The sequence below is a fragment of the Balaenoptera acutorostrata genome, chromosome 2, assembly GCF_949987535.1.
Source record: "Balaenoptera acutorostrata chromosome 2, mBalAcu1.1, whole genome shotgun sequence".
Taxonomy (NCBI): Eukaryota; Metazoa; Chordata; class Mammalia; order Artiodactyla; family Balaenopteridae; genus Balaenoptera; species Balaenoptera acutorostrata.
This window is the reverse complement of record NC_080065.1, coordinates 62527171-62552859: the sequence shown is the minus strand read 5'-3', so window position 1 is coordinate 62552859 and position 25689 is coordinate 62527171. Positions and strand designations below refer to the sequence as shown.

Sequence of the window (25689 nt, the reverse complement as noted above, 5' to 3'; positions counted from 1 at the left end):
TCATCAGCTTCAAGGACTCAGAAGGCTGCATTCATCTCAAGGCTTCATGAGAAAGATCTTCTTCCCAAATGGTGGCTGTAAGATTCAGTTCCTTCTCTGGCTATTGAACAGAGTCCTTAGTTCCTCTCTGACTGTTGACTGGGGGCCTCCCTTAGTTTCTTGCTACATAGGCTTCTGCAAATGGCTTTCACAACATGGCAAGCTGGCTTCCATGAGAGGGAAGAAGCAAGAGAATAAGAGAGTAAGATGGAAGCCACTATCTTTTTGTAACCTAATCTCAGAAGGAACATCTCAGCCTATTTGCTGTATTTTGTTCGTTAGAAGAGTCACTGGATCCAGTCCATACTCAAGGATAAATACCACATACAGGGGCATAAATACCAGGAGCCATTATAGAGGCTGCTTACTACAGACTGTAAATTTAATAATATTAAGGAATTACTGACTTTTTTTTAGGTATGAAATTTTGGCTGTTTTTTTAAAGGTGTGATTATTACGGTTACATTTGAAGAGTCCTTATCTTTTAAAGTTGAATACTGAAATATTTCCAGATGAAATGGAATAAGATGTCCAGGATTTGCTTTAAAAATAATCCAGGGGCTTCCCTGGTGGCACAGTGGTTGACAGTCTGCCTGCCAGTGCAGGGGACACGGGTTCGAGCCCTGGTCTGGGAGGATCCCACATGCCGCGGAGCAACTAGGCCCGTGAGCCACAACTGCTGAGCCTGCGCGTCTGGAGCCTGTGCTCCGCAACGAGAGGCCGTGATAGTGAGAGGCCCCCGCTTGCTGCAACTAGAGAAAGCCCTCGCACAGAAACGAAGACCCAACACAGCCAAAAATAAATAAATTAATTAAAAATAATAATAATAATCCAGTGGGAGACTCGCAGGGGGTAGAGAGGATGGCAGAGGGATTATAGAGGACGCAAGATTGGCTGTGTACTGGTAATTGTTGCACCTAGACAATGAGTATACTATTGTCTCTATTATTTGTTGATGTTTGTAATTTTCCATAAAAAAAGTAAAAAGCAAAATGAATAAGTAAATAAACCAAAAAACCCCTAGTTCCAAATCATATATTTATGCCTTAGTACGTTGTTACATTCCTGGATTCTGGCAAGATTTTAAAACATTTTTTTTTATTGTGGTAAGATATATATAACATAGAATTTAGCATTTTAACCATTTTTAAGTGTATAATTCAATGGCATTAAATATATTCACATTGTTGTACAACCATCACTACTAGTTATCTCCAGAATTTTTTCATCTTCCCAGGCTGACACTCTGTGTACCCTTTAAATAATAGCTCCCCATTCTTTCATGCCTTCAGCCTCTGGCAACTACCATTCTACTTTCTACCTCATGTAAGTGGAATTATACCATTTTTGTTGTTTTGTGTCTGGCTTATTTCACTTAGTATGATGTCTCTAAGGTCCATCCATGTTGTAGCATGTATCAGTAGTTCCTTCCTTTTTAAGGCTGAAAAATATTCCACTGTATGTCTGTACCACATTTTGTTTATCCACTCCTCTGTCGATGGATACTTGTCAATTCCACCTTTTAGCTATTATGAATAATGTTTCTATGAACATGGGTGTACAAGTTAGGTCCCTGCTTTCAGTTATTTTGTGTACATACCCAGAAGTGGAATTACTGGATCAAATGGTAGTTCTATGTCTAATTTTTGAGGAACCACCAAACTGTTTTTCACAGTGGCTGTACCATTTTACATTCCCAGTAGAATGTACAAGAGTTCCAGTTTCTCTATATCCTTGCCACACTTGTTATTTTCTGTTTTTTGTTTTGTTTTTTGGTTGGTGTGAAGTGGTATCTCATTGTGGTTTTGATTTACATTTCCCTAATGTTTAGTATTGTTGAGCATCTTTTCATGTACTTACTGGCTATTTGTATATCCTCTTTGGAGAAATGTCTATTCAAGTCCTTTGCCTGTTTTTTCATTCTGTAGAGGTTTTTTAAGCAGATGAAATAAACACTTAGGTCTGCCTAGTAGCATACTCACCATGCTATATCATTGCTATTTGTATCCCTCGCCAGATTTGAAGCTTCTTGAGAACAAGGACTGTCTTCTCTCTTTACCTTGGTGCTGCCAAGAGCATAGTAAGAAGTGAATCCAAAAGTTAAAGTTCTGTAATTGTATGTTCTGAAAATACACACTCAGATTTAACCCTGGGATTTTAATCTTAAATTCTCTGTGGTATAGAGAAAGGTGAAGGAAAAAACCCAACAGCACTGGTCCTTCAAATAATCTCCTCATTTCACTTCTGTTCAAAAAGTATATTGATATTTGTCCCTTGCTCCAAAATATCCAAAAATAACAGAATATTTATAAAAATGAACATGACCACATGAGTAAGTCTTTATTTTTCATCTTGGATAAGTTTTAAATTAAAGGCTACATTTCTGAAAAAAATACTTTGATACAGAATATTAATAGTGGTGTAACTAAGAATTTTAGCAAATTTAATTATAATTTTTATGAGTAGTTTACATTGAACCATGTTAAAAGTTTATCCAAAAAAAAAAAGTTTATCCACTTAATCATTTTGCAATATATGCAATATATCATCATATTGTACACCTTATACTTGCACAATGTTGTATGTCAATTATATCTCGATAAAGCTGGAAAAAATTTTCTAAAAAATGACAGTTGATTTGTTAGTCTTTGTGTAGGAAACTTCATAACATCTGTACCTTCTTTTCTTATGTTTGAAAGGTTGATCTTTAATCAAGACACATCTCTTAGATCTGAGTTCAGTCTCCATCCTGCTATAAGTAGAACATGCAAAGGTGAGAAATAATTCTTTTCTCTAAGTAGTTCCTTTAATTTTCCAAGTATTATTATTCCATTAACTTATCCTTTTATATTTAGTCTTAGTCTTTAACTTTACATGAAGTTAGTTTCTTACAGGCATCTGTAATAGACCTTAAAAATCTGTTATTTTATAAGGATAGCAATGGGGATTGTAACTTCTGGAAGATGTTTACGACTCTCAGAGAGGGCTACTGAGTCGTGGAAGTGGCACTCGAATAGCAATTCTCCCCCCCCAAAATCTCCTGCTTAACCCTGAACTTTCCTATTTGCAAAAGTAAATAATACTTTTTAATAATCAGTCTGATTCTTTCTGACTAAAATTAAGTTACAAATGTCCTTGGTATATATATTTTTAAAAAGAGCCTCTCACTTACAAATTCTCCAAACCTCCTAAGTCCACTTCTAGATCAATTTAAGCACTTCTGGAAAAATCTATCACTAATTGTTACAGTTCAAAAAGATCAATTCTGCAGTAGCTGTTCAAATTGTAGGTTATTTCCTTTTATGATTTCTTCCTGTGAGCTATTTTTTATTGGAGGATGTCTGGAAATAGGTGTAGAATGGAAGGAAAATCTCCTAAACATCATGAAAATCTTCTTGTGTGTATACACTTGTCCCTTGGTATCGATGGAGGATTGATTCCAGGAACCCCTGTATACACCCAGATCCTCATATTCTCAAGTCCCATAGTTGGCCCTCCCTATCTGTGGATTGCACATCCACAGATTCCACCAGCCACAGATTGTAAACATAGTACACGATATGATCTGCGGTTGGTGGAATCTGTGGACGCCATACCCATGGATATGGAGGGCCAAATGTATGTCTATTAAAAAAAATCCTCGTTTAAGTGGACCTGTGTAGTTCAAGCCCACTGTAGTTCACAAACTCTTCACTGTACTTCCTCTCACCTGATACCTGGTGGCAAATTACAGTTTCATCTTGGAGTAGTTTTTCCTACATGTAATTGGAAGGGATAGTGTGTAATATTGGTCTCCAGAATGTGTTCTTATGATATATAAAACGACACTAGGAAGAAGTTAGAGATCTGTTTCAATATTCCAACCAAGTTTTTTCCCTTCCCTTCCCTTTCCTTCCCTTCCCTTCCCTTCCCCAAATGGATAGACCTTAATTATTTTTGCTAATTATTAAAAGTATAAAATATTTTTTAAATGTAAAATTATATAATGTAGAAAGTGAAAGATCCCATCCCCTTCTCTTCCCTGTAATTCCACTGCCAACAATTGGCAGTGTTTAGTATTTGTGTTTCTTTCTAGACTTTTGCATACCAATATATATATCTTTTTTCATAATTAGTATTGCACTACATGTATTATTTCTTTGTTATATTGATCTACCTCAGCCTGTTAAATTGCTACTTTTATTCCACTGTATGAATGTACCCTTATATAATGATTTGATTATGTTTGATGTTTCTCAGTATTATATCTTTGCCTCCTTTTCTGATTATTTCCTTAGAGTAACTAGCTAAAGTTAGATTTGCTTTAAAGGATGAGCACATGTCAGACCTTGACATATATTGACCCCTAAAATAGATGACTTTTTCCCTCTAGATCCAACACAGGACATATGCAATCTTTGCCACACTGGTGAATAAAACATATCTGATTATTTTAATTTGCATTTTTGAAGAATACCAAGGCTAGGCATATTTTAATATTGACCATTTATAGTTTTTTTGTGTGTGTGAATTGCCTTAATGTCTCTTAATTATTCTCGTTTTATTGTTAATTTATAAGAGCATTTTATATATTAAAGATAGAAAAACTTTGTCGTATGTACATTGTAAATAGTTTTACCCAGTTTCCTAGTTATCACTTAATGTTATTCATGATATATTTTGTAGTACAGAAATTAAAAATTTTTATATAATAAAATCTGTCAGTCTTTTCTTTCAAGGTTTCTTTTTTTCAAACTTAGAAATATTTTACCTATCTCAAGACCATAAAAATATTTTCTTTATCTTTTTTCCATTTATTATATTTATTGTTTTTACTTTTATGTCTTTAATATTTTTAGAATAATTTAACATATGGGCAGTAGGTAGGGTAGGTCTCTAACTTCATTATTTTCAAATGATTGATTGCCCCAGTATTATTTATTGAATTTATTATTTATTTATGTCATCTTGTTGCCACTGTTTAAAATACCATTATTGTTATATATTAAATTCCCAAATATATTATAGGTCTGTTTCCCACTTTTTGTTTTGTTTCACTGATTTATTTGATTATTTCTACTTCTGTGCCATCACTACATTATTTTATCAGCCTTAGATTTTAGTACATTTCCGTATCTTGGAGGGAACGTATTCTCCTACACAGAGTAGTTGGCTGCAGCATACATCCTAAGCTTCTTTGGTACAAACAGCAAGCTCTTTGGTACAAATAGTATGAGACTTCAGCCACTGTGAGCTTCCAGCTTACCCTCCTTCATATTTTGTTGGTGGGATTTGCTCTGAGCTAGGTGGTTTTCTGGGATTCTGATGGAAGAATTCCATATACTGGTTACTTCTGAGGGAGCCCCTCCTTTTCCTATGATGAGTGACAAGCTGCTAACCAGGGTTTGGTTTCCCTTTAATCCATTCCCATCTTCTAATCTATAGCGAGTATATTTCCTTTTTCCCATTGCTGCTTCAGATTTCTTTTTAAAACTAATTTCTTTGGATTCTTTTTGGGAACTGGGAAGGGAAGAAAAGTTAAATATGGGCTAAATTTGCCATCTTGAAAATTCTGACTCTTCTTGATTATGAGTTTTAAAAAATGACTTAAAATGAAAAAAGAAAGTGTTCTTTCTAGCAGGGTTTAAGTCTGTACAATTTTCTTTATATATCCTTTGCATTCATTCATCCTGGGACAAAGAAATATCAAGTATTTCATTCAGCATTGTGTATACGTTTCTTCTTAAATTTAAAAACCTTGACACATAAAAGTGGCAGTTAGGAAATTATGATTTACAAAATGATTTTTAAATTTTATTTATTTATTTATTATTTATTTTTGGCTGCGTTGGGTCTTTGTTTCTGTGCGCAGACTTTCTCTAGTTGTGGCTAGCAGGGGCCACTCTTGTGCGCGAGCTTCCCTTTGTCGTGGCTTCTCTTGTTGCAGAGCACAGGCTCTAGGCGTGCGGGCTTCAGTAGTTGTGGCACACGGGCTCAGTAGTTGTGGCTCGCGGGCTCTGGAGCACAGACTCGGTAGTTGTGGCGCACAGGCTTAGTTGCTCTGCGGCATGTGGGATCCTCCCAGACCAGGGCTTGAACCTGTGTCCCCTGCATTGGCAGGCGGATTCTTTTTTTTTTTTTTTTAGCAGTGTGTGTGTTTTTTTTTTTTTAAATTAATTAATTAATTAATTTATGGCTGTGTTGGATCTTCGTTTCTGTGCGAGGGCTTTCTCTAATTGCGGCAAGTGGGGGCCACTCTTCATCGCGGTGCGCGGGCCTCTCACTATCGCGGCCTCTCTTGTTGCGGAGCACAGGCTCCAGACGCGCAGGCTCAGTAATTGTGGCTCACAGGCCTAGTTCCCAGACCAGGGCTTGAACCCGTGTCCCCTGCATCGGCAGGCAGATTCTCAACCACTGCGCCACCAGGGAAGCCCCTGGCAGGCGGATTCTTAACCACTGCACCACCAGGGAAGTCCCGTACAAGATGATTTTTAATGACATTTTGCAGTGTCTATAAAATCCTTGGGTCATTGTTAAAGCAGAGCAATAAAAATATTGCAAATGATTTATGATTATATTTCATCCTAGGCACATCTCCAGAGATTCAACTTGGAAACAGACTCAGAGAGGATCCACAAGAGCAAATGAATAAAAATCAGATGATGCCTATTCTTAGTGAGGATGCAGTCTTACAGGTATGTAGTATATTGATTAAATACACACTTATTAAAAATTGGTAATGCTATTTGAAATAGGGGCAAATTACTAATGATTAATTCTCTTTGTCTATTATTTTACTTCTTTCTTTTCTTACTCAGTTTTTTCCCTTTTCTTCGCCATTCTGTTTCTTCACTGCAACTTCAGTAAAAGCCAAATGTTTTAGGCCCTGTTTCCTATATTTATTTCTCTTCCTGGTAGAGATGTGGAATTGAGAAGGTTAAAATAGGCTAAAATAGGATATAATAATTACAGTTTCATCTCCATTGTGTGTCAGAGGTCACCTTAAATTTGTGAAGAAGATACTAGTCTGTGTAGTATAATTTGAAATATGGGCCACTGAAAGACCCTTCTATTGTGTGTGTGTGTGAGAGTGCATGTGTGTGGGCACACACTTAGATACACAAATTTTCACTTGTTTCTTTTTAAGGCAGTCACCATGGGGAAAGGTAAGGGATGATTCATTTAGCACCTTGGCATAAATAAGTTAGCTAACCAGAGATAACTACAGAGTCTTAAGGAATAGAACGGAGAATACATGTGTTTTAATAGCAGAAACTGACAGCAGTTCCAAAGAGTGACCATGCGGGTTTATTTAATATTGTACCTAGGAAGGTGTATCACTTGAATTAAATCTAGTCAAAAGAGTAAAATTCAACACCAAATATTTTTTTAAAGCTGAGATGTCCATATTTAGCTTCTAATAATTTGTTGAAAAATCATTTTTATAACTTCTGATTTAAGAAAAAGAATTTTTTTCCCTTTAGCTTCAGTAACTGTGAAATGGGAAATAAAAATTAACTTTTTTCAATTTATCTGAGAAACATTTACCATGTGAATATCGTACCAGGCTCTAGATTGTACCTCAGAACGGTGATTTTGAAAGCTTGATTACCAAACTTATTTGGATAGTGTTGACTTAAAAAATTGCACAACGTGAGAGTTACGAGGTAAGTTTTATTTGGGGCAAAATGAGCACTGCAGGCCGGGAGACAGCGTTTCAGATAACTCTGAGAAACTGCTCTGAGGAGGCAAGGGGAGGAGCCAGGATAAATTAGGAGTTTTGCAACAAAGGGCAGGTAGTTGGGAACGTCAAAAGATTATTGTTAATTAAAGAAAACCAGATATCTCAAGTTAAGGAATTTAGAGCTTTTCTATGTGTGGGAAGATGCAAGAGTCTGGGCTCGTTGAAATCATTCCTTTGATGTGAACCTCAGCTCTCTGGGGCCAGTATCCTGTATTTTCACATCCTGAGTTTCCTCAGGGCTCACCGCAGGGAGTGGCTGCAGTCTGATGGCTGCTAGATGGCAGGTATTCTTTTCAGCCCTGAGTTTCCTCAAGGGCTCACTGGCTCACGTTGGATGGCTGCAATCGTTGATGACTGTGACATCCTTTGTTTATCGATATGGCAGGAAATATTCCATTTATAAATATTCCATTCCATTTATAAATATTCCATTTATCAGTAGCTTTTTAAAAATATAGACTCTCAGACCCGTATTTGAGTAGAACCTAGGACTGTCCATTTTTCAAAAGCCTCCCAAGTAATTGGTGATGATCAGCTGTTGGAATAATTGCCATAGAGGACTTGAAGAGTTAATGAATGTATCTTTCAGAGATTTTTCATGAGACTGTAACTCAGCCATCTGCTGGTTATGGGCTTGTTGTAAAATTAAGATAAGAAGGATAAATGAAGTACTTGGTATTTGTCCCTCTTTTTTGCCTTCATGGGAATTCATTGGTAGTAAAATAGATATCTCCTTCAACTTTCCACTGCCCACCCCACCCTCACCGTTTTTGTTTACAGTAAGAGTTAGACCATGTTACCAAAGTATTAAACATCTGTAGCAGATTTTAATTGATATTAGTTTTTAAATTGACAGATGCTGCTTTCACAGTTTTTAATTTTATTCTTTGAAAATAAACCTTTAGAAATTTAACTATATGAGGAAAATTGATTTTGTCAAATAAATAGAGAGACCAGAAAAGGTGCTTTCCCAGAGTTATTTAAAGAAAGAAATACATATTGTCTCACAACTTCAACCTGATTTTAAGTAAATTCTAAATAATTCAGTTACTAAACAGATTTCTAAATAAATTTTCCTTAAAACTCAGATATAATATTGACATTCAACTTCAAAACAAACTATTTTAGAAATGATGAGATTGGGATTGGCACATATACACTACTATGTATAAAATAGATAACTAATGAGAACCTTCTGTTTAGCACAGGGAGCGCTACTCGGTGATCTGTGGTGACCTAAATGGGAAGGAAATCTAAAAAAGAGTGGATATGTGTATATGTATAACTGATTCAGTTTACTGTACAGCAAAAACTAACACAACATTGTAAAGCAACTATACTGCAATAAAATTTTTTTTAAAAATGATGGAACAAAAAAAAAATGATGGAACATTTCAAGTAAGGGCAAACTATGAAGAAATAGAGGATCTTTGGTTTGACATGCACTATGCTAATTTTTAAAAACATAAGGAGCAGTTTTTTAAAATATTTCATGCTCATCATTTTTATTGAGTCTTGCTGTACCTTTTCTTGTTCTTTATAGATGCTATGGCAAGCAGTTTTTAAACTTTACATAGAAATTTTAAAATTTTTGTTTGGAGAGTTTAGTAGTATGTATGGAGAGATAATTGGAGACATTGCTATCAAAATTAGGAGGTATGTTAGTTAATTTTATATGTCAACTTGTCTGGGCCATCAGGTGCCCAGATAGTTGGTCAAACATTATTCTGGGAATTTCTTTGAGGATGTTTTTGAATGAGATTAACGTTTAAATCAGTGGATTTGGGTAAATCAGATTGCCCTCCATAATGTGGGTGGGCCTCATCCAACCAGTTGAAGGCCTATATAGAACAAAAAGACCAGCTTCCCTGAGCAAGAGAGAATTATCCAGCAGACGGCCTTTGGACTTTATCTATACCATCAGCTTTCTTGGGTCTTGAGCCTGATGGCCCATAGTGCAGATCTGGACTTGCCAGTTTCCATAGTTACCTGATCCAGCTCCTTACAATAATAAATCTCTTTCTATGTATAAACATATCCTGTTAGTTCTGTTTCTCTGGAGAACCCTGACTAATACAGCAGGCATCATTGATCTTACTATAATCAGTTTTTGAATACTGGAAAATACTTGTTTGACAGGGAATAATGATTAATTCAATCTTGTGATTATTACCATCAGGCTGCTTCTTCCATCTTCTACTCTCTGAAATGCTGTCTAAGAGGTATGAATCCAGGTTGAATTTCACTTTCCCTCTCCATTAAGCAGCTTCCACCTTCCACCCTTATCCATATGTAGTGGTGAAATCAGTTAAAATGAACATTTAAGAGAACCTTGGAAGGGAAACAAACAAGCACAGGCTTGTTCGACAACTGTGTAATGGAAGAAGGATCATGGTTGGCAAGACCAGAGCTCATGGAGAGATTATGTATATATATACTGCAGGGTCTTTTTTCTTTCTTTCTTTATTTTATTGAAGTACAGTTGATTTACAATGTTGTTAATTTCTGCTGTACAGCAAAGTGATTCAGTTATATATATATGTATATACACACACGCACACACATATTCTTTTTCATATTCTTTTCCATTATGGTTTATCACAGGATATTGAATATAGTTCCCTGTGCTATATAGTAGGACCTTGTTGTTTATCCATTCTATATGTAGTAATTTGCATCCTGCAGGGTCTTTTTAAGCCCCAGTAGGCAGGTAATATTCTCTCTTACTAGCTACCTCTCTGATTCATGAATAGCTGGACCACTCAAATTCAGGGTGAGTTTTCAAAACTTAGGGAACCCCTTGACTCTACTATGCTGATCATTAATGTCGTTGATATCCTTTTCCTGACTCTAACCCATCCTGACCTGCTTTAATTCTTAGGGTCCTAAAATTGCTGTGTCTGCCCAGAGTTGCAATTGCTTAGGAATATTTTGGGAAGGAATGGATGAAAACAGGTCTTTGGCACCTGACTTAGCCAGAGTAAAGATATTTCTCATTCAGTGGTTAAATAACTTTGTGTTTAAGTTGTATTTAGATATTACTCAGTGGAGTTTAAAATTATCATTTTAGCATTTACTAACACTGAAGCAATGTAGAGAGATGGTACCATATGTCCAGATCAAACTCTCTAAAAGACAATCATGTAGATATTTGGAAATAATAAAAAATATTTGTATAGATAACCAAATTTGGCTACCTCAGTCTGAGAGAAAGGTATTTTAAGCAAACGTTATCAATAATTCATCGAGATCACTAAAACGCTGAATATCAGGCATGTGTATTCTGTTCTGTGGAATGTGAGGATAGTTCGTGTGAGACATCTCATGCCTCATGGAGAGCCAAGGTTGGTCAGGCTGATCAGGTTGGCCAGGCTTCCATTTCTCTCCCAGTAATCCATGACTCAGTTGAAGAAAATGATCTCAGATAGTAGAGGATTGTTTTTTGGTTAAGGATATATAAACAGATTTGCTCCTTTCCCAGATCCTCTAAATTAATACAATTAATTTAAACCTTCTTTCACCTCTCACACCCTACCCCCAACAGATTTTTTTTTTGAATGTCTGCACTTTAATGCCCTCGTAGGGGCAGGAGAAAAATGTCACATGTATCAAAAGCATAGATAGCAATTTGTACCCCTTAAGAAAGAATTGATTGAAGTGTATCCTTACATTTTGTTAATCAACAAATGAACAGCTCCAACCCCCATTATATTCCAAGGCATTACCTCTTGAGGGATATTTCTGCCTATGGAAGAGGAAAAAAAAATCAGCTGTCAGGAGCAAACTTTATTCTTACTTGCTCTCTTATCTTTTGTATTTTCCATACGTGGGTAGGGTCAAATGAAAAATTAGCCCTCAATGGGAAAATTCACTGGTCCTTTAGTAAGATGAATGAAATGAGTGTTACAGATACTTGAATGAATTGCTTTGTGAAGACTCAGAAATACCAAGTAAGTACATAAGCGTACCCTGTTTAATTAATCCTTGGGAATAGCTAGGTTTCTTTCTTTCTTTTTTTTTTTATAAATGTACTTATTTATTTATCGTATTTTTGGCTGTGTTGGCTCTTCGTTGCTGTGCGCGGGTTTTCTCTAGTTGCGGTGAGCGGGGGCTACTCTTTGTTGCGGTGCATGGGCTTCTCACTGCAGTGGCCTCTCGTTGCAGAGCACGGGGTCTAGGCACGCGGGCTTCAGTAGTCGTGGTGCATGGGTTTAGTTGCTCCGTGGCATGTGGGGTCTTCCTGGATCAGGGCTCAAACCCGTGTCCCCTGCATTGGCAGGCAGACTCTTAACCACTGCGCCACCAGGGAAGTCCCTAGGTTTACTTCTTGAAATTCCTTCTTCACTCTGGACCTCTGAGCTTTTTGTAAAGTCTGCTTAGGAAGTATGGATACGTGGAACCAGTGTGATAACCTTGAGCACTATAAGGATGCACTATCAATAAATAACAATGAACATTATTAATTGGAGAGGATTTAAGTTCTCAAATTACTTTGTGTTTTCTTGTTATTATGGCTGTTTCAGTGATCAGAAATGCTTGGAAGTTCAGGCTAATGGCTTTACATATTTTCAGAAAGCTTTATTATTGATCATAGAAACAAACATAGAGGGTCCCCCAAAGAGAGATCTTTTTGTAAAGATCTTCTTTGATACTAATAAGATATTTAAGGTAAGAATTCCTTTTAAAGTGATGAAAGCCAGTGTGCTGTGAAATCTTAAAATGGAAACATTTTATCAGAACATTTTAATCTTTTTTGAAAGGGACACAACAACTTCAGATTTTCTGGCATGACTTGAGAATTAGGCAGAATCCATTAAGCATTTAACGCTGTAACACAAAGGTTGTATGATTTTTGGCCCTCAGTAGAAATATTAGAACTCAGAACCTGACAAGAGTGGCTCATCAGAACCATTATGGATTAATGAACTAAGAAAAGGGAAATACTAGGAATAAAAAGAAGGAACACTCCCTTTCTCTTTACCTAAGTTCCACAAATACTTTTACAGAAAGAAATTAAAACAAAATACTAAACATAAGAGCCAAACCTATAAAACTCTTAGAAGAAAACATAGGGGGAAAGTATCATGACATTCAATTTGGCGATGATTTCTTGGATACGAAACCATAAGCAACAAAATAAAAAATAGATAAGCTAGACTTCATGAAAATTAAATACCTATGTGCATCAAAGGACACTATCAACAGAGTGAAAAGATAACTCAAAGAAAGGGAGAAAATATTATTTGTAAATCATATATCTGATAAGGGATTGATACACAGAGTATATGGAGACTCTTATAACTCAACAACAGCAAACAACTGATTAAAAAATGGGCAAAGGACATAAATCGACATTTAGTAAAGAAGATGTAGGGAATTCCCTGGCAGTCCAGTGGTTAGGACTTGGCGCTTTCAGTGCTGGGACCCAGGTTCGATCCTTGGTCGGGGAACTAAAATCCCACAAGCCACACAGCGTGGCCAAAAAAAAAAAGAGACATACAAATGGCTAATAAGCACATGAAAAGATACTCAGCATCTTTAAGCATTATGGAAATGCACATCAGAACCATGATGAGATACCATCTCACACTCATCAGGATGGCTGTTACCAAAACAAAATAACAAGTATTGATGAGAATATGGAAAAATTGGAATTCTTGCTCATTGCTGGTGGGAAATGTAGAATGAAATGGTACAGCTGTTATGGAAAATGGTATGGTGATTTCTCAAAAAATTAAACATATAATTACCATATGATCCAGAAATTCCACTTCTGGTTATATACCCAAAATAAGTGAAAGCAGGGGCTCGAAAATATATTTTTACACCCACACTCATAGACGCATTACTCACAATAGCCAAAAGGTGGAAGCAACCCAGTTGTCCATTAATAGATGAGTAGGTAAATCAAATGTGGTACATACATACAATGGAATATTATTTAGCCTGAGAAAGGAAAGAAATTCTGATACATGCTACAACAAGGATGAACCTTGAAGACATCATTACTAAGTGAAATAAGCCAGGCACAAAAGGACAAATATTGTCTGATTACTTTTATATGAGGCACTTAGAGTAGTCAAAACAGAGACAGAAAGTAGAATCATGGTTGCCAGGGGTTGGGAGAGGAGTAAATGGGGAGTTAGTGTTTAAATAGGTATGGAGTTTCAGTTAGGGAAAATGAAAAAGTTCTGGAAATGGATGTTGGTGTTGATTATACATCAATGGGAATGTACATAATGCCACAGAACTGTACATTTTTAAATGGTCAAAACGGTAAATTTTATGTTATATATATTTTACCACAATAAAAAAAGATACTAAGAAAGAATAGCATAAGAATTATCTTAAATGTTAAATTTTTAGCTTGTTGCATTAGCTTAGTATTCCTCGGTTGGAAAAAACTACTGTTTTTTCTTTCTAGCAACCTCAAGATGAAATGGAACAAAATGAAGCTCCGTTACAGTAAGTATAATGATTTTTGGCATTATTATATTATAGATATTTTTGTCATTTTACACATATAAAATAAGTGTTCTTTTTCTTAAGAGTTTGAGTTATTGTATATTTTTGAATAATTGTCCCTTTAGCAGCATAAATATGTTATTTTACAAACATTGTAGATAAGTTTCATTTCATGAGAAAGACTGAATCAGATTAAGTTGATTCTCTAATATTACTTAAAAAGCAAATTTATAGCATAGCATGAGGGAAGAATTTGTAGAGCTTATTGAAATTAGACTTTCATAGAACTATTATACTTAAAGAGACCTTATCCTTTCAATTTTTTTTAAAACAATGGTTCTCAAAGTAAAGCCTGTGGACCCCCTGGGAGTCCCTGAGGCTCTTTCCAGAGGATCTGTGAGGTCAAAACTATTTTCATAATAATGCTAACACATTATTTGCCTATTTCATGGTATTGACATTTGCACTTACAGTGCTAAAGCAAATGGTGGATAAAAAGCTGGAGCCTTAGTAGGAATCAGGGCAGTGGCACCAAATAGGACTAGTGGTCACCGTATTTTTCACAGCCATGTACTAGCGGTTTAAAAAAGAAAAGCCAGTTTTACTTACTGCCTTTGATGAAGCAGAAAAGTTATTAGTTTTATTAAATTTCTACCCTTGAATATATATCTTTTTACACTTCTGTGTAAAGTGTGATAGTTGTCTTAAGAAGAGCACTTGTGCACTTGTTTGAGTTATAAGATTTGTAAAAAAAAACTAGTTTCACCTTTTTTTTTTTTAATAAATTTATTTATTTATTTATTTTTGGCTGCGTTGGGTCTTCGTTGCTGCGTGCAGGCTTTTCGCTACTTGCAGCGAGCGGGGACCACTCTCCCCTGCGGTGAGCGAGCTTCTTATTGCGGTGGCCTCTCCCGTTGTGGAGCATGGGCTCTAGACATGCGGGCTTCAGTAGTTGTGGCACGTGGGCTCAGTAGTTGTGGCTCGCGGGCTCTAGAGCACAGGCTCAGCAGTTGTGGTGCATGGGCTTAGTTGCTCCGCGGCATGTGGGATCTTCCCGGACCAGGGCTCGAACCCGTGTCCCCTGCATTGGCAAGCGGATTCTTAACCACTGCGCGACCAGGGAAGTCCCATCACCTTTCTTTTTAACTTGAAAGAATAACTGACAAACTGGTTATTCACAATGGAGTATATGGCAGACATTTTCTTGAACTTTCTGGTAAGATCAGTGGAAGTATTTACAAAGGTGACCTTTTTGAGATTTTTATGATGAAATAAATCAATATAGGGAAGACCTGCATAACTCAGCAAATCAGTATTTTCTGAAAGACCAATCCATAATGTCACAGCATCACCCACAGACAAGTAAAAGATCCATTCAAAGTGCAACGTAGACCAATATAAAAGTTCATTGATCTTGTTTCAATTTTCACATTTCCAGTAACCTTTAAGGAAATTATTGCTTTTAGAGTTTTGGTATATTATCTAAAAAGAATATGCACTATTATCCAAAAAGGCTGCTAAAGTCCTCCTTCCTTTTCCAACTACATATCTGTGTGAGGCCAGATTTTTGTAATATACTTCAAATAAAAAAATATATCGCAAAAGATTGAATGTGTTGTAGCAGTTCAGGTGGCAGCTGTCTTGCATTAAGCCATACATTAAAGAGATTTTTTAAAATGTGAAACAGTGCCACTTTCTCACTAAATTTTTTTTCATTTTGAAAAATGCAGAAATGTTTCATAACAGTATATTAATATATTGGATTATTACTATTACTTAAAAATTAATGATTATTTAGCATTTTTCTCCATTTTAATTTCTAATATGTAAATATAAATAAATAGAAGCCACATGAACAAAAGCTCTTTGAGTTCCTAAGTTTTAAGAGTGTAAAGGAGTCCAAAGACCAAAAGTTTGAGAATCACTATTTTAAAATAATCCTTTTACTGAATGTATCAGCAGTATAAGTTCATCTACAGAAATGGAAAAAGAGAAAAGACTAAGAAAGACTAATGCAGCATCCATGGTCTCACAGCCTGGAGAGAACCATTGTTAACATTTTGATACATTTTATTTTAGGCTTTCTATATATTTTTGTTTTGTTCATATTTTCTACAAAATTGGGATTATTCTGCAGATACTTTTGTTTCCTGTTTTTTTTTTTCTTTCTTTCTTTCTTTTTTTTTTGGCCACACCACGCAGCTTGTGGGATCTTGGTTCCCTGACCAGGGATCAAACCCATGCTCCCTGCAGTGGAAGCCCAGCCTCCTAACCACTGGACAGCCAGGGAATTCCCCCTGTTTTCAAATTTTAAGTAGTGTTTATCATAATTATTATTTCACATCATTAATATTTTTTAAAAACATGAATTTTAATGACCTCATAATATTTCATTGTATAACTTACTATACTGTAATTCATTTAATCATTTCTCTAATATTGGACATGCATGTTGCTTGCAGTCTTTTTTTTTCTTTTCACACACACACACTGTATTTTATTTTTACAAGAGATAAGTAGACTGACACCAAGCATTGTACATGGATGACCACAACAAAAGCAACAATGATTGCAATTACCAAACATGAAACACACTCATACTATGTCATAATATTGACATTCAGTCCAGTAATCCTCCACTGTAACAGCTCCTTTACTTTGCAGTGAAAATTGATTTGTATATTCTTTGCCACTGAGTCCTTGTGGGATTTTTTTTTTAATTCAGACAGAAAGTCACAAAAATTATACTCATCCTCATCAGTTCACTCAGTCCCATGTAATTAATTTTTTTTTTCATCTTGATCTTTTGTTAGCACTTTTATGAGTTCATCAGTTTTTCATTAGAGTTCTGAAAATGCTTATTCATTCAGTTCAGCAGTACAGTCAGTTTCCAGAAACCTGTACTTGTCAGAGTCTTTTCCATGAATTTCTTGAAGATGAAAGCCTTTTATAGGAACATATTTGCAAAAGCATCAGAGTACACCCAGAACTGTCTGTAAATGACAAAAGACTTAAAAATGACCACTGTTAAAGATTTGATGAAAGTTCATAATAATGCAGTTGACAAGAAAATTAGTTATTTCTGAGATATACATTTTAAAGTAATAACTAGGATTATTACTTATAACATTATACCAGAACATATAAGATTTTTAGAAATTTCATGTAATGTCTGAAACATTTAATATTAACATATTTCCGTACATACTTCCATACAAATACAAATATAAGATTTTTAGAAATTTCATATAATGTCTGAAACCTTTATATTAACATATTTCCATACATATTTCCATGCAAATACAAATATAAGATTTTTAGAAATTTCATGTAATGTCTGAAACATTTATATTAACATATTTCCATACAAATAACCCAATGAAAGTTTAGTATTAGTTGTTTTGTTTGTTGTTTTATACTGCAGGTTCTTATTAGGCATCAATTTTATACACATCAGTGTATACATGTCAATCCCAATCGCCCAATTCAGCACACCACCATCCCCACCCCACCGCAGTTTTCCCCCCTTGGTGTCCATATGTCCATTCTCTACATCTGTGTCTCAACTTCTGCCCTGCAAACTGGCTCATCTGTACCATTTTTCTAGGTTCCACATACATGCATTAATATACGATATTTGTTTTTCTCTTTCTGACTTACTTCACTCTGTATGACAGTCTCTAGATCCATCCACTTCTCAACAAATGACTCAATTTCATTCCTTTTTATGGCTGAGTAATATTCCATTGTATATATGTACCACATCTTCTCTATCCATTCGTCTGTTGATGGGCATTTAGGTTGCTTCCATGACCTGGCTATTGTAAATAGTGCTGCAATGAACATTCGGGTGCATGTGTCTTTTTGAATTACGGTTTTCTCTGGGTATATGCCCAGTAGTGGGATTGCTGGGTCATATGGTAATTCTATTTTTAGTTTTTTAAGGAACCTCCATATTGTTCTCCATAGTGGCTGTATCAATTTACATTCCCACCAACAGTGCAAGAGGGTTCCCTTTTCTCCACACTCTCTCCAGCATTTGTTGTTTGTTGATTTTCTGATGATGCCCATTCTAACAGGAGTGAGGTGATACCTCATTGTAGTTTTGATTTGCATTTCTCTAATAATTAGTGATGTTGAGCATCTTTTCATGTGCTTCGTGGACGCCTGTATGTCTTCTTTGGAGAAATGTCTATTTAGGTCTTCTGCCCATTTTTGGATTGGGGTGTTTGTTTCTTTAATATTGAGCTGAATGAGCTGTTTATATATTTTGGAGATTAATCCTTTTTCCGTTGATTCGTTTGCAAATATTTTCTCCCATTCTGAGGGTTGTCTTTTCGTCTTGTTTATGGTTTCCTTTGCTGTGCAAAAGCTTTGAAGTTTCATTAGGTCCCATTTGTTTATTTTTGTTTTTATTTCCATTACTCTAGGAGGTGGATCAAAAAAGATCTTGCTGTGATTTATGTCAAAGAGTGTTCTCCCTATGTTTTCCTCTAAGAGTTTTATAGCATCCAGTCTTACATTTAGGTCTCTAATCCATTTTGAGTTTATTTTTGTGTATGGTGTTAGGGAGTATTCTAATTTCATTCTTTTACATGTAGCTGTCCAGTTTTCCCAGCACCACTTATTGAAGAGACTGTCTTTTCTCCATTGTATATCTTTGCCTCCTTTGTCATAGATTAGTTGACCATAGGTGCGTGGGTTAATCTCTGGGCTTTCTATCTTGTTCCATTGATCTATGTTTCTGTTTTTGTGCCAGTACCATATTGTCTTGATTACTGTAGCTTTGTAGTATAGTCTGAAGTCAGGGAGTCTGATTCCTCCAGCTCCATTTTTTTGCCTCAAGACTGTTTTGGCTATTCGGGGTCTTTTGTGTCTCCATACAAATTTTAATATGATTTGTTCTAGCTCCGTAAAAAATGCCATTGGTAATTTGATAGGGATTGCATTGAATCTGTAGATTGCTTTGGGTAGTATACTCATTTTCATAATGTTGATTCTTCCAATCCAAGAACATGGTATATCTCTCCATCTGTTGGTATCATCTTTAATTTCTTTCATCAGTGTCTTATAGTTTTCTGCATACAGGTCTTTTGTCTCCCTAGGTAGGTTTATTCCTAGGTATTTTATTCTTTTTGTTGCAATGGTAAATGGGAGTGTTTCCATAATTTCTCTTTCAGATTTTTCATCATTAGTGTATAGGAATGCAAGAGATTTCTGTGCATTAATTTTGTATCCTGCAACTTTACCATATTCATTAATTAGCTCTAGCAGTTTTGTGGTGGCAGTTTTAGGATTCTCTATGTATAGTATCATGTCATCTGCAAACAGTGACAGTTTTACTTCTTCTTTTCCAATTTGTATTCCTTTTATTTCTTTTTCTACTCTGATTGCCGTGGCTAGGACTTCCAGAACTATGTTGAATAACAGTGGTGAGAGTGGACATCCTTGTCTCGTTCCTGATCTTAGAGGAAATGCTTTCAGTTTTTCACCATTGAGAATGATGTTTGCTGTGGGTTTGTCATATATGGCCTTTATTATGTTGAGGTAGGTTCCCTCTATGCCCACTTTCTGGAGAGTTTTTATCATAAATGGGTGTTGAATTTTGTTGAAAGCTTTTTCTGCATCTATTGAGATGATCATATGGTTTTTATTCTTCAGTTTGTTAATATGGTGTATCACATTGATTGATTTGCGTATATTGAAGAATCCTTGCATCCCTGGGATAAATCCCACTTGATCGTGGTGTATGATCCTTTTAATGTGTTGTTGGATTCTGTTTGCTAGTATTTTGTTGAGGAGTTTTGCATCTATATTCATCAGTGATATTGGTCTGTAATTTTCTTTTTTTGTAGTGTCTTTGTCTGGTTTTGGTATCAGGGTGATGGTGGCCTCATAGAATGAGTTTGGGAGTGTTCCTTCCTCTGCAATTTTTTGGAAGAGTTTGAGAAGGATAGGTGTTAGCTCTTCTCTAAATGTTTGATAGAATTCACCTGTGAAGCCATCTGGTCCTGGACTTTTGTTTGTTGGAAGATTTTTAATCACAGTTTCAATTTCATTCCTTGTGATTGGTCTGTTCATATTTTCTGTTTCTTCCTGGTTCAGTCTTGGAAGGTTATACCTTTCTAAAAATTTGTCCATTTCTTCCAGGTTGTCCATTTTATTGGCATAAAGTTGCTTGTAGTAGTCTCTTAGGATGCTTTGTATTTCTGCAGTGTCTGTTGTAACTTCTCCTTTTTCATTTCTGATTTTATTGATTTGAGTCCTCTCCCTCTTTTTCTTTATGAGTCTGGCTAAAGGTTTATCAATTTTGTTTATCTTCTCAAAGAACCAACTTTTAGTTTTATTGATCTTTGCTATTGTTTTCTTTGTTTCTATTTCATTTATTTCTGCTCTGATCTTTATGATTTCTTTCCTTCTGCTAACTTTGGGTTTTGTTTGTTCTTTTTTCTCTAGTTTCTTTAGGTGTAAGGTTAGATTGTTTACTTGAGATTTTTCTTGTTTCTTTAGGTAGGCTTGTATAGCTATAAACTTCCCTCTTAGAACTGCTTTCGCTGCATCCCATAGGTTTTGGGTCGTCGTGTTTTCATTGTCATTTGTCTCTAGGTATTTTTTTATTTCCTCTTTGATTTCTTCAGTGATCTCTTGGTTATTTAGTAACGTATTGTTTAGCCTCCATGTGTTTGTGTTTTTTACGTTTTTTTCCCTGTAATTCATTTCTAGTCTCATAGCGTTGTGGTCAGAAAAGATGCTTGATATGATTTCAATTTTCTTAAATTTACTGAGGCTTGATTTGTGACCCAAGATGTGATCTATCCTGGAGAATGTTCCGTGCGCACTTGAGAAGAACGTGTAATCTGCTGTTTTTGGATGGAATGTCCTATATATATCAATTAAATCTATCTGGTCTATGGTGTCATTTAAAGCTTCTGTTTCCTTATTTATTTTCATTTTGGATGATCTGTCCATTGGTGTAAGTGAGGTGTTAAAGTCCCCCACTATGATTGTGTTACTGTCAATTTCCTCTTTTAGAGCTGTTGGCAGTTGCCTTATGTATTGAGCTGCTCCTATGTCGGGTGCATATATATTTATAATTGTTATATCTTCTTCTTGGATTGATCCCTTGATCATTATGTAGTGTCCTTCCTTGTCTCTTGTAACATTCTTTATTTTAAAGTCTATTTTATCTGATATGAGTATTGCTACTCCAGCTTTCTTTTGATTTCCATTTGCATAGAATATCTTTTTCCATCCCCTCATTTTCAGTCTGTATGTGCCCCTAGGTCTGAAGTGGGTCTCTTGTAGACAGCATATATATGGGTCTTGTTTTTGTATCCATTCAGCAAGCCTGTGTCTTTTGGTTGGAGCATTTAATCCATTCACGTTTAAGGTAATTATTGATACGTATGTTCCTATGACCATTTTCTTAATTGTTTTGGGTTTGGTTTTGTAGGTCCTTTTCTTCTCTTGTGTTTCCCACTTAGAGAAGTTCCTTTAGCATTTGCTGTAGAGCTGGTTTGGTGGTGCTGAATTCTCTTAGCTTTTGCTTGTCTGTAAAGCTGTTGATTTCTCCATCGAATCTGAATGAGATCCTTGCTGGGTAGAGTAATCTTGGTTGTAGGTTCTTCCCTTTCATCACTTTAAGTATATCATGCCACTCCCTTCTGGCTTGCAGAGTTTCTGCTGAGGAATCAGCTGTTAACCTTATGGGAGTTCCCTTGTATGTTATTTGCCGTTTTTCCCTTGCTGCTTTCAATAATTTTTCTTTGTGTTTAATTTTTGCCACTTTGATTACTATGTGTCTCGGCGTGTTTCTCCTTGGGTTTATTCTGTATGGGACTCTCTGCGCTTCCTGGACTTGGGTGGCTATTTCCTTTCCCATGTTAGGGAAGTTTTCGACTATAATCTCTTCAAATATTTTCTCGGGTCCTTTCTCTCTCTCTTCACCTTCTGGGACCCCTATAATGCGAATGTTGTTGCGTTTAATGTTGTCCCAGAGGTCTCTTAAGCTGTCTTCATTTCTTTTCATTCTTTTTTCTTTAGTCTGTTCCGCAGCAGTGAATTCCACCATTCTGTCTTCCAGGTCACTTATCCGTTCTTCTGCCTCAGTTATTCTGCTATTGATTCCTTCTAGTGTAGTTTTCATTTCAGTTATTGTATTGGTCATCTCTGTTTGTTTGTTCTTTAATTCTTCTAGGTCTTTGTTAATCATTTCTTGCATCTTCTCAATCTTTGCCTCCATTCTTATTCCGAGGTCCTTGATCATCTTCACTATCATTATTCTGAATTATTTTTCTGGAAGGTTGCCTATCTCCACTTCATTTAGTTGTTTTTCTGGGGTTTTTTCTTGTTCTTTCATCTGGTACATAGCCCTCTGCCTTTTCATCTTGTCTATCTTTCTGTAACTGTGGTTTTTGTTCCACAGGCTGCAGGATTGTAGTTTTTCTTGCTTCTGCTGTCTGCCCTCTGGTGGTTGAGGCTATCTAAGAGGCTTGATGGGAGGCTCTGGTGGTGGGTAGAGCTGACTGTTGCTGTGGCGGTCAGAGCTCAGTAAAACTTTAATCCACTTGACTGTTGATGGGTGGGGCTGGGTTCCCTCCCTGTTGGTTGTTTGGCCTGAGGCAACCCAACACTGGAGCCTACCTGGGCTCTTTGGTGGGGTTAATGGCAGACTCTGGGAGGGCTCACGCCAAGGAGCACTTCCCAGAACCTCCGCTGCCAGAGTCCTTATCCCCACAGTGAAACAGAGCCACCCCCCGCCTCTGCAGGAGACCCCCCAACACCAGCAGGTAGGTCTGGTTCAGTCTCCCCCAGGGTCACTGCTCCTTCCCCTGGGTCCCGATGCGCACACTACTTTGTGTGTGCCCTCCAAGAGTGGGGTCTCTGTTTCCCCCAGTCCTGTCGAAGTCCTGCAATCAATTCCCACTAGCCTTCAAAGTCTGATTCTCTAGGAATTCCTCCTCCCGTTGCCGGACCCCCAGTTTGGGAAGCCTGACGTGGGGCTCAGAACCTTCACTCCAGTGGGTGGACTTCTTTGGTATAAGTGTTTGCCAGTCTGTGAGTCACCCACCCAGCAGTTATGGGATTAGATTTTACTCTGATTGCGCCCCTCCTACCGTCTCACTGTGGCTTCTCCTCTGTCCTTGGACGTGGGGTATCCTCCTTGGTGAAGTCCAGGGTCTTCTTGTCAATGATTGTCCAGCAGACAGTTGTGATTCTGGTGCTCTCACAAGAGGGAGTGAGAGCTTGTCCTTCTACTCCGCCATCTTGGTTAATCAAAAGTAATTGATTCTTTTTTGCAGTCTTGCCTAATATAAATAATTATTTTTTAATAACTTAGATGAAAGTTTGCTCTATTTTCAAAACTTCTGTGATAAATTCTCTTTTATAATTAAGGAAAAAATTCTGTTGATTCAAACTATGATTTTGTTTTATTTTAAATCAGCTTGTACTCAAAGAATCATGTTTTAGGAAAAAAATGGCATTCTTTTCTATTTGCCTCATAGAAATTATTCTATACGAGCAGTTTCATTTTCAAGATAGCTTATACTGATCACTTCTATTTTTTTAGGCAGGAGAGAATGATCAATTTATTATTCTTGCTTAGGATTCAAGTAGCTTTGCCTGGTTCATAAAAACTGTTCTTAAAACAACTGGAACAAGAGGCTTTTTTTTTTAAAGGAAGATATCTTGATTGCATTTGTATAGTAAATTAGATTGAGAAAAAAATAGTTAAATGATTGCTTTTCTTCAATCAACTTTTTTTAAATATCTTTATTGGAGTATAATTGCTTTACAGTGTTGTGTTAGTTTCTGCTGTATAACAAAGTGAATCAGCTATACATATACATATATCCCCATATCCCCTCCCTATTGCGTCTCCCTCCCACCCTCCGTATCCCACCCCTCTAGGTGGTCACAAAGCACGGAGCTGATCTCCCTGTGCCGTGCAGCTGCTTCCCACTAGCTATCTATTTTACATTTGGTAGTGTATATATGCCAACGCTACTTTCTTACTTCGTCCCAGCTTACATTCAACTTTTAATTATCCCAGGGTAGATGATCAAAATTGTAGATTAGGCATGACCTTTATTTTGCTCTCAACCTCTTCCTTTCAGTAGTTCCTACCTTTTTTCCCCCTGCTCTGAAATATAAGAAAGGTAAATAATGTCTGAGAATTTTCTCATGAGTGACTTTCACTTACATCTCAAGCTATAATGACAAACTTTCAGCGTATTTGAGGATTTAAGTAGTCAAGCTTCATAAATTAGGACCAATTTTTCTCTCTCACTCCACCTTTCTATTTGGTAGACAGTCATCTCCAAAGCTACTTTCAGAACTAAATGTAGTTTAGCTTGTCTACACTCCTAAAGTTCATTCCTTAATTTTTTTGGCTCTCTCCATTTTTGCAGCCATTTGAAATTTAAATGTTAACAAATTGCTAGTAATTGGAGCAAAAAAGATGATCTATTTGAAATTCCTTTAAATTAAAAAGAAGTTTAAATTGTATCTGAATGAGAAATAGTGGGGGGTTTTCCATTTGAAAATTTATATGTATTTATTAATTAATTGATTTTTTTTTTTTTTAGGATTAGAAAAAGTTGTCCAGTGTTCACTGTGTCATTTCCCCAGGCTGAACTTTCACTGAACCACCAGAGTATTCAAGGTACACTTTTATGAGTAGAGTCATATAAAGTGAATTTGTCTTTGCCTAAAAATAGAAGGCTTAGTTAGATATGGATTTATTTACAACTAGGCTGGTCTACTATACATTGCTACCATACATTTTTACATATGAAATCAGTGTTGCTGTTGACCTTGGAATCATGCTGCTTAAAGTTGCCCATATGCAAAGAGCTCAGGTGCAGTCAATACCTACTCCTCCACATCTACTTTTTTGACTTGTAATTTGGGGGCTTAAATTTGAAAACAATGTATGTTTTCTCTATTCATAGCATTCTTAATATGTATGTCATGTCTTTCTTGACTGGCAGTTAGGCAGGACATTTACTTGATTTCAGCTGTATTAGAGGGTAGCTGTCTTTCACTTTGAAGTGCCTCCTATGTATGTTGTATGACAGTGTAGTAAATATTCTTAGTGGTCATTGAAACTTTGTATTATGAGAAAAGGCACAAGGACATGATACTTGAAATGGAAAAGCTAAGTTTTAAAATCTCTGTCTTCTGATCTGTTGCTACTACAACAATAGCAGTACCACTTAGGCCATCACCAGCTCTTGCATGCACTCCTAGTGCCTGGATTTTGGTCTGTAATATTATTTATTCATTATTTTAACAAATATTTATTGAGCCTGCTAAGTGCCAGGTGTATGGGTGCTATGGGTGTACAAATGCCAAGGAAACCAGGGATCCCAAAAGGATAGCTGATCTGTCTTGGAGCTTGAAGATATTCGGATGGATCTGAAAATCTTACCATTGTTGGAAAACAAAAATGCTTTCAA

At 36.3% G+C, this 25689-nt stretch overlaps 1 protein-coding gene across 1 annotated transcript in view; it reads left to right on the top strand.

Annotated features, from left to right (window-relative positions):
• ANKRD31 (ankyrin repeat domain 31) overlaps window positions 1–25689 on the top strand; it is a 137259-nt gene that overhangs the window by 5895 nt on the left and 105675 nt on the right. The window contains exons 2-5 of the mRNA XM_057541532.1: window positions 2739–2812; window positions 6607–6713; window positions 14187–14227; window positions 24817–24893. Of these exons, the coding sequence (XP_057397515.1) occupies window positions 2739–2812; window positions 6607–6713; window positions 14187–14227; window positions 24817–24893 (299 nt within the window). The remainder of the gene's footprint in view (window positions 1–2738; window positions 2813–6606; window positions 6714–14186; window positions 14228–24816; window positions 24894–25689) is intronic.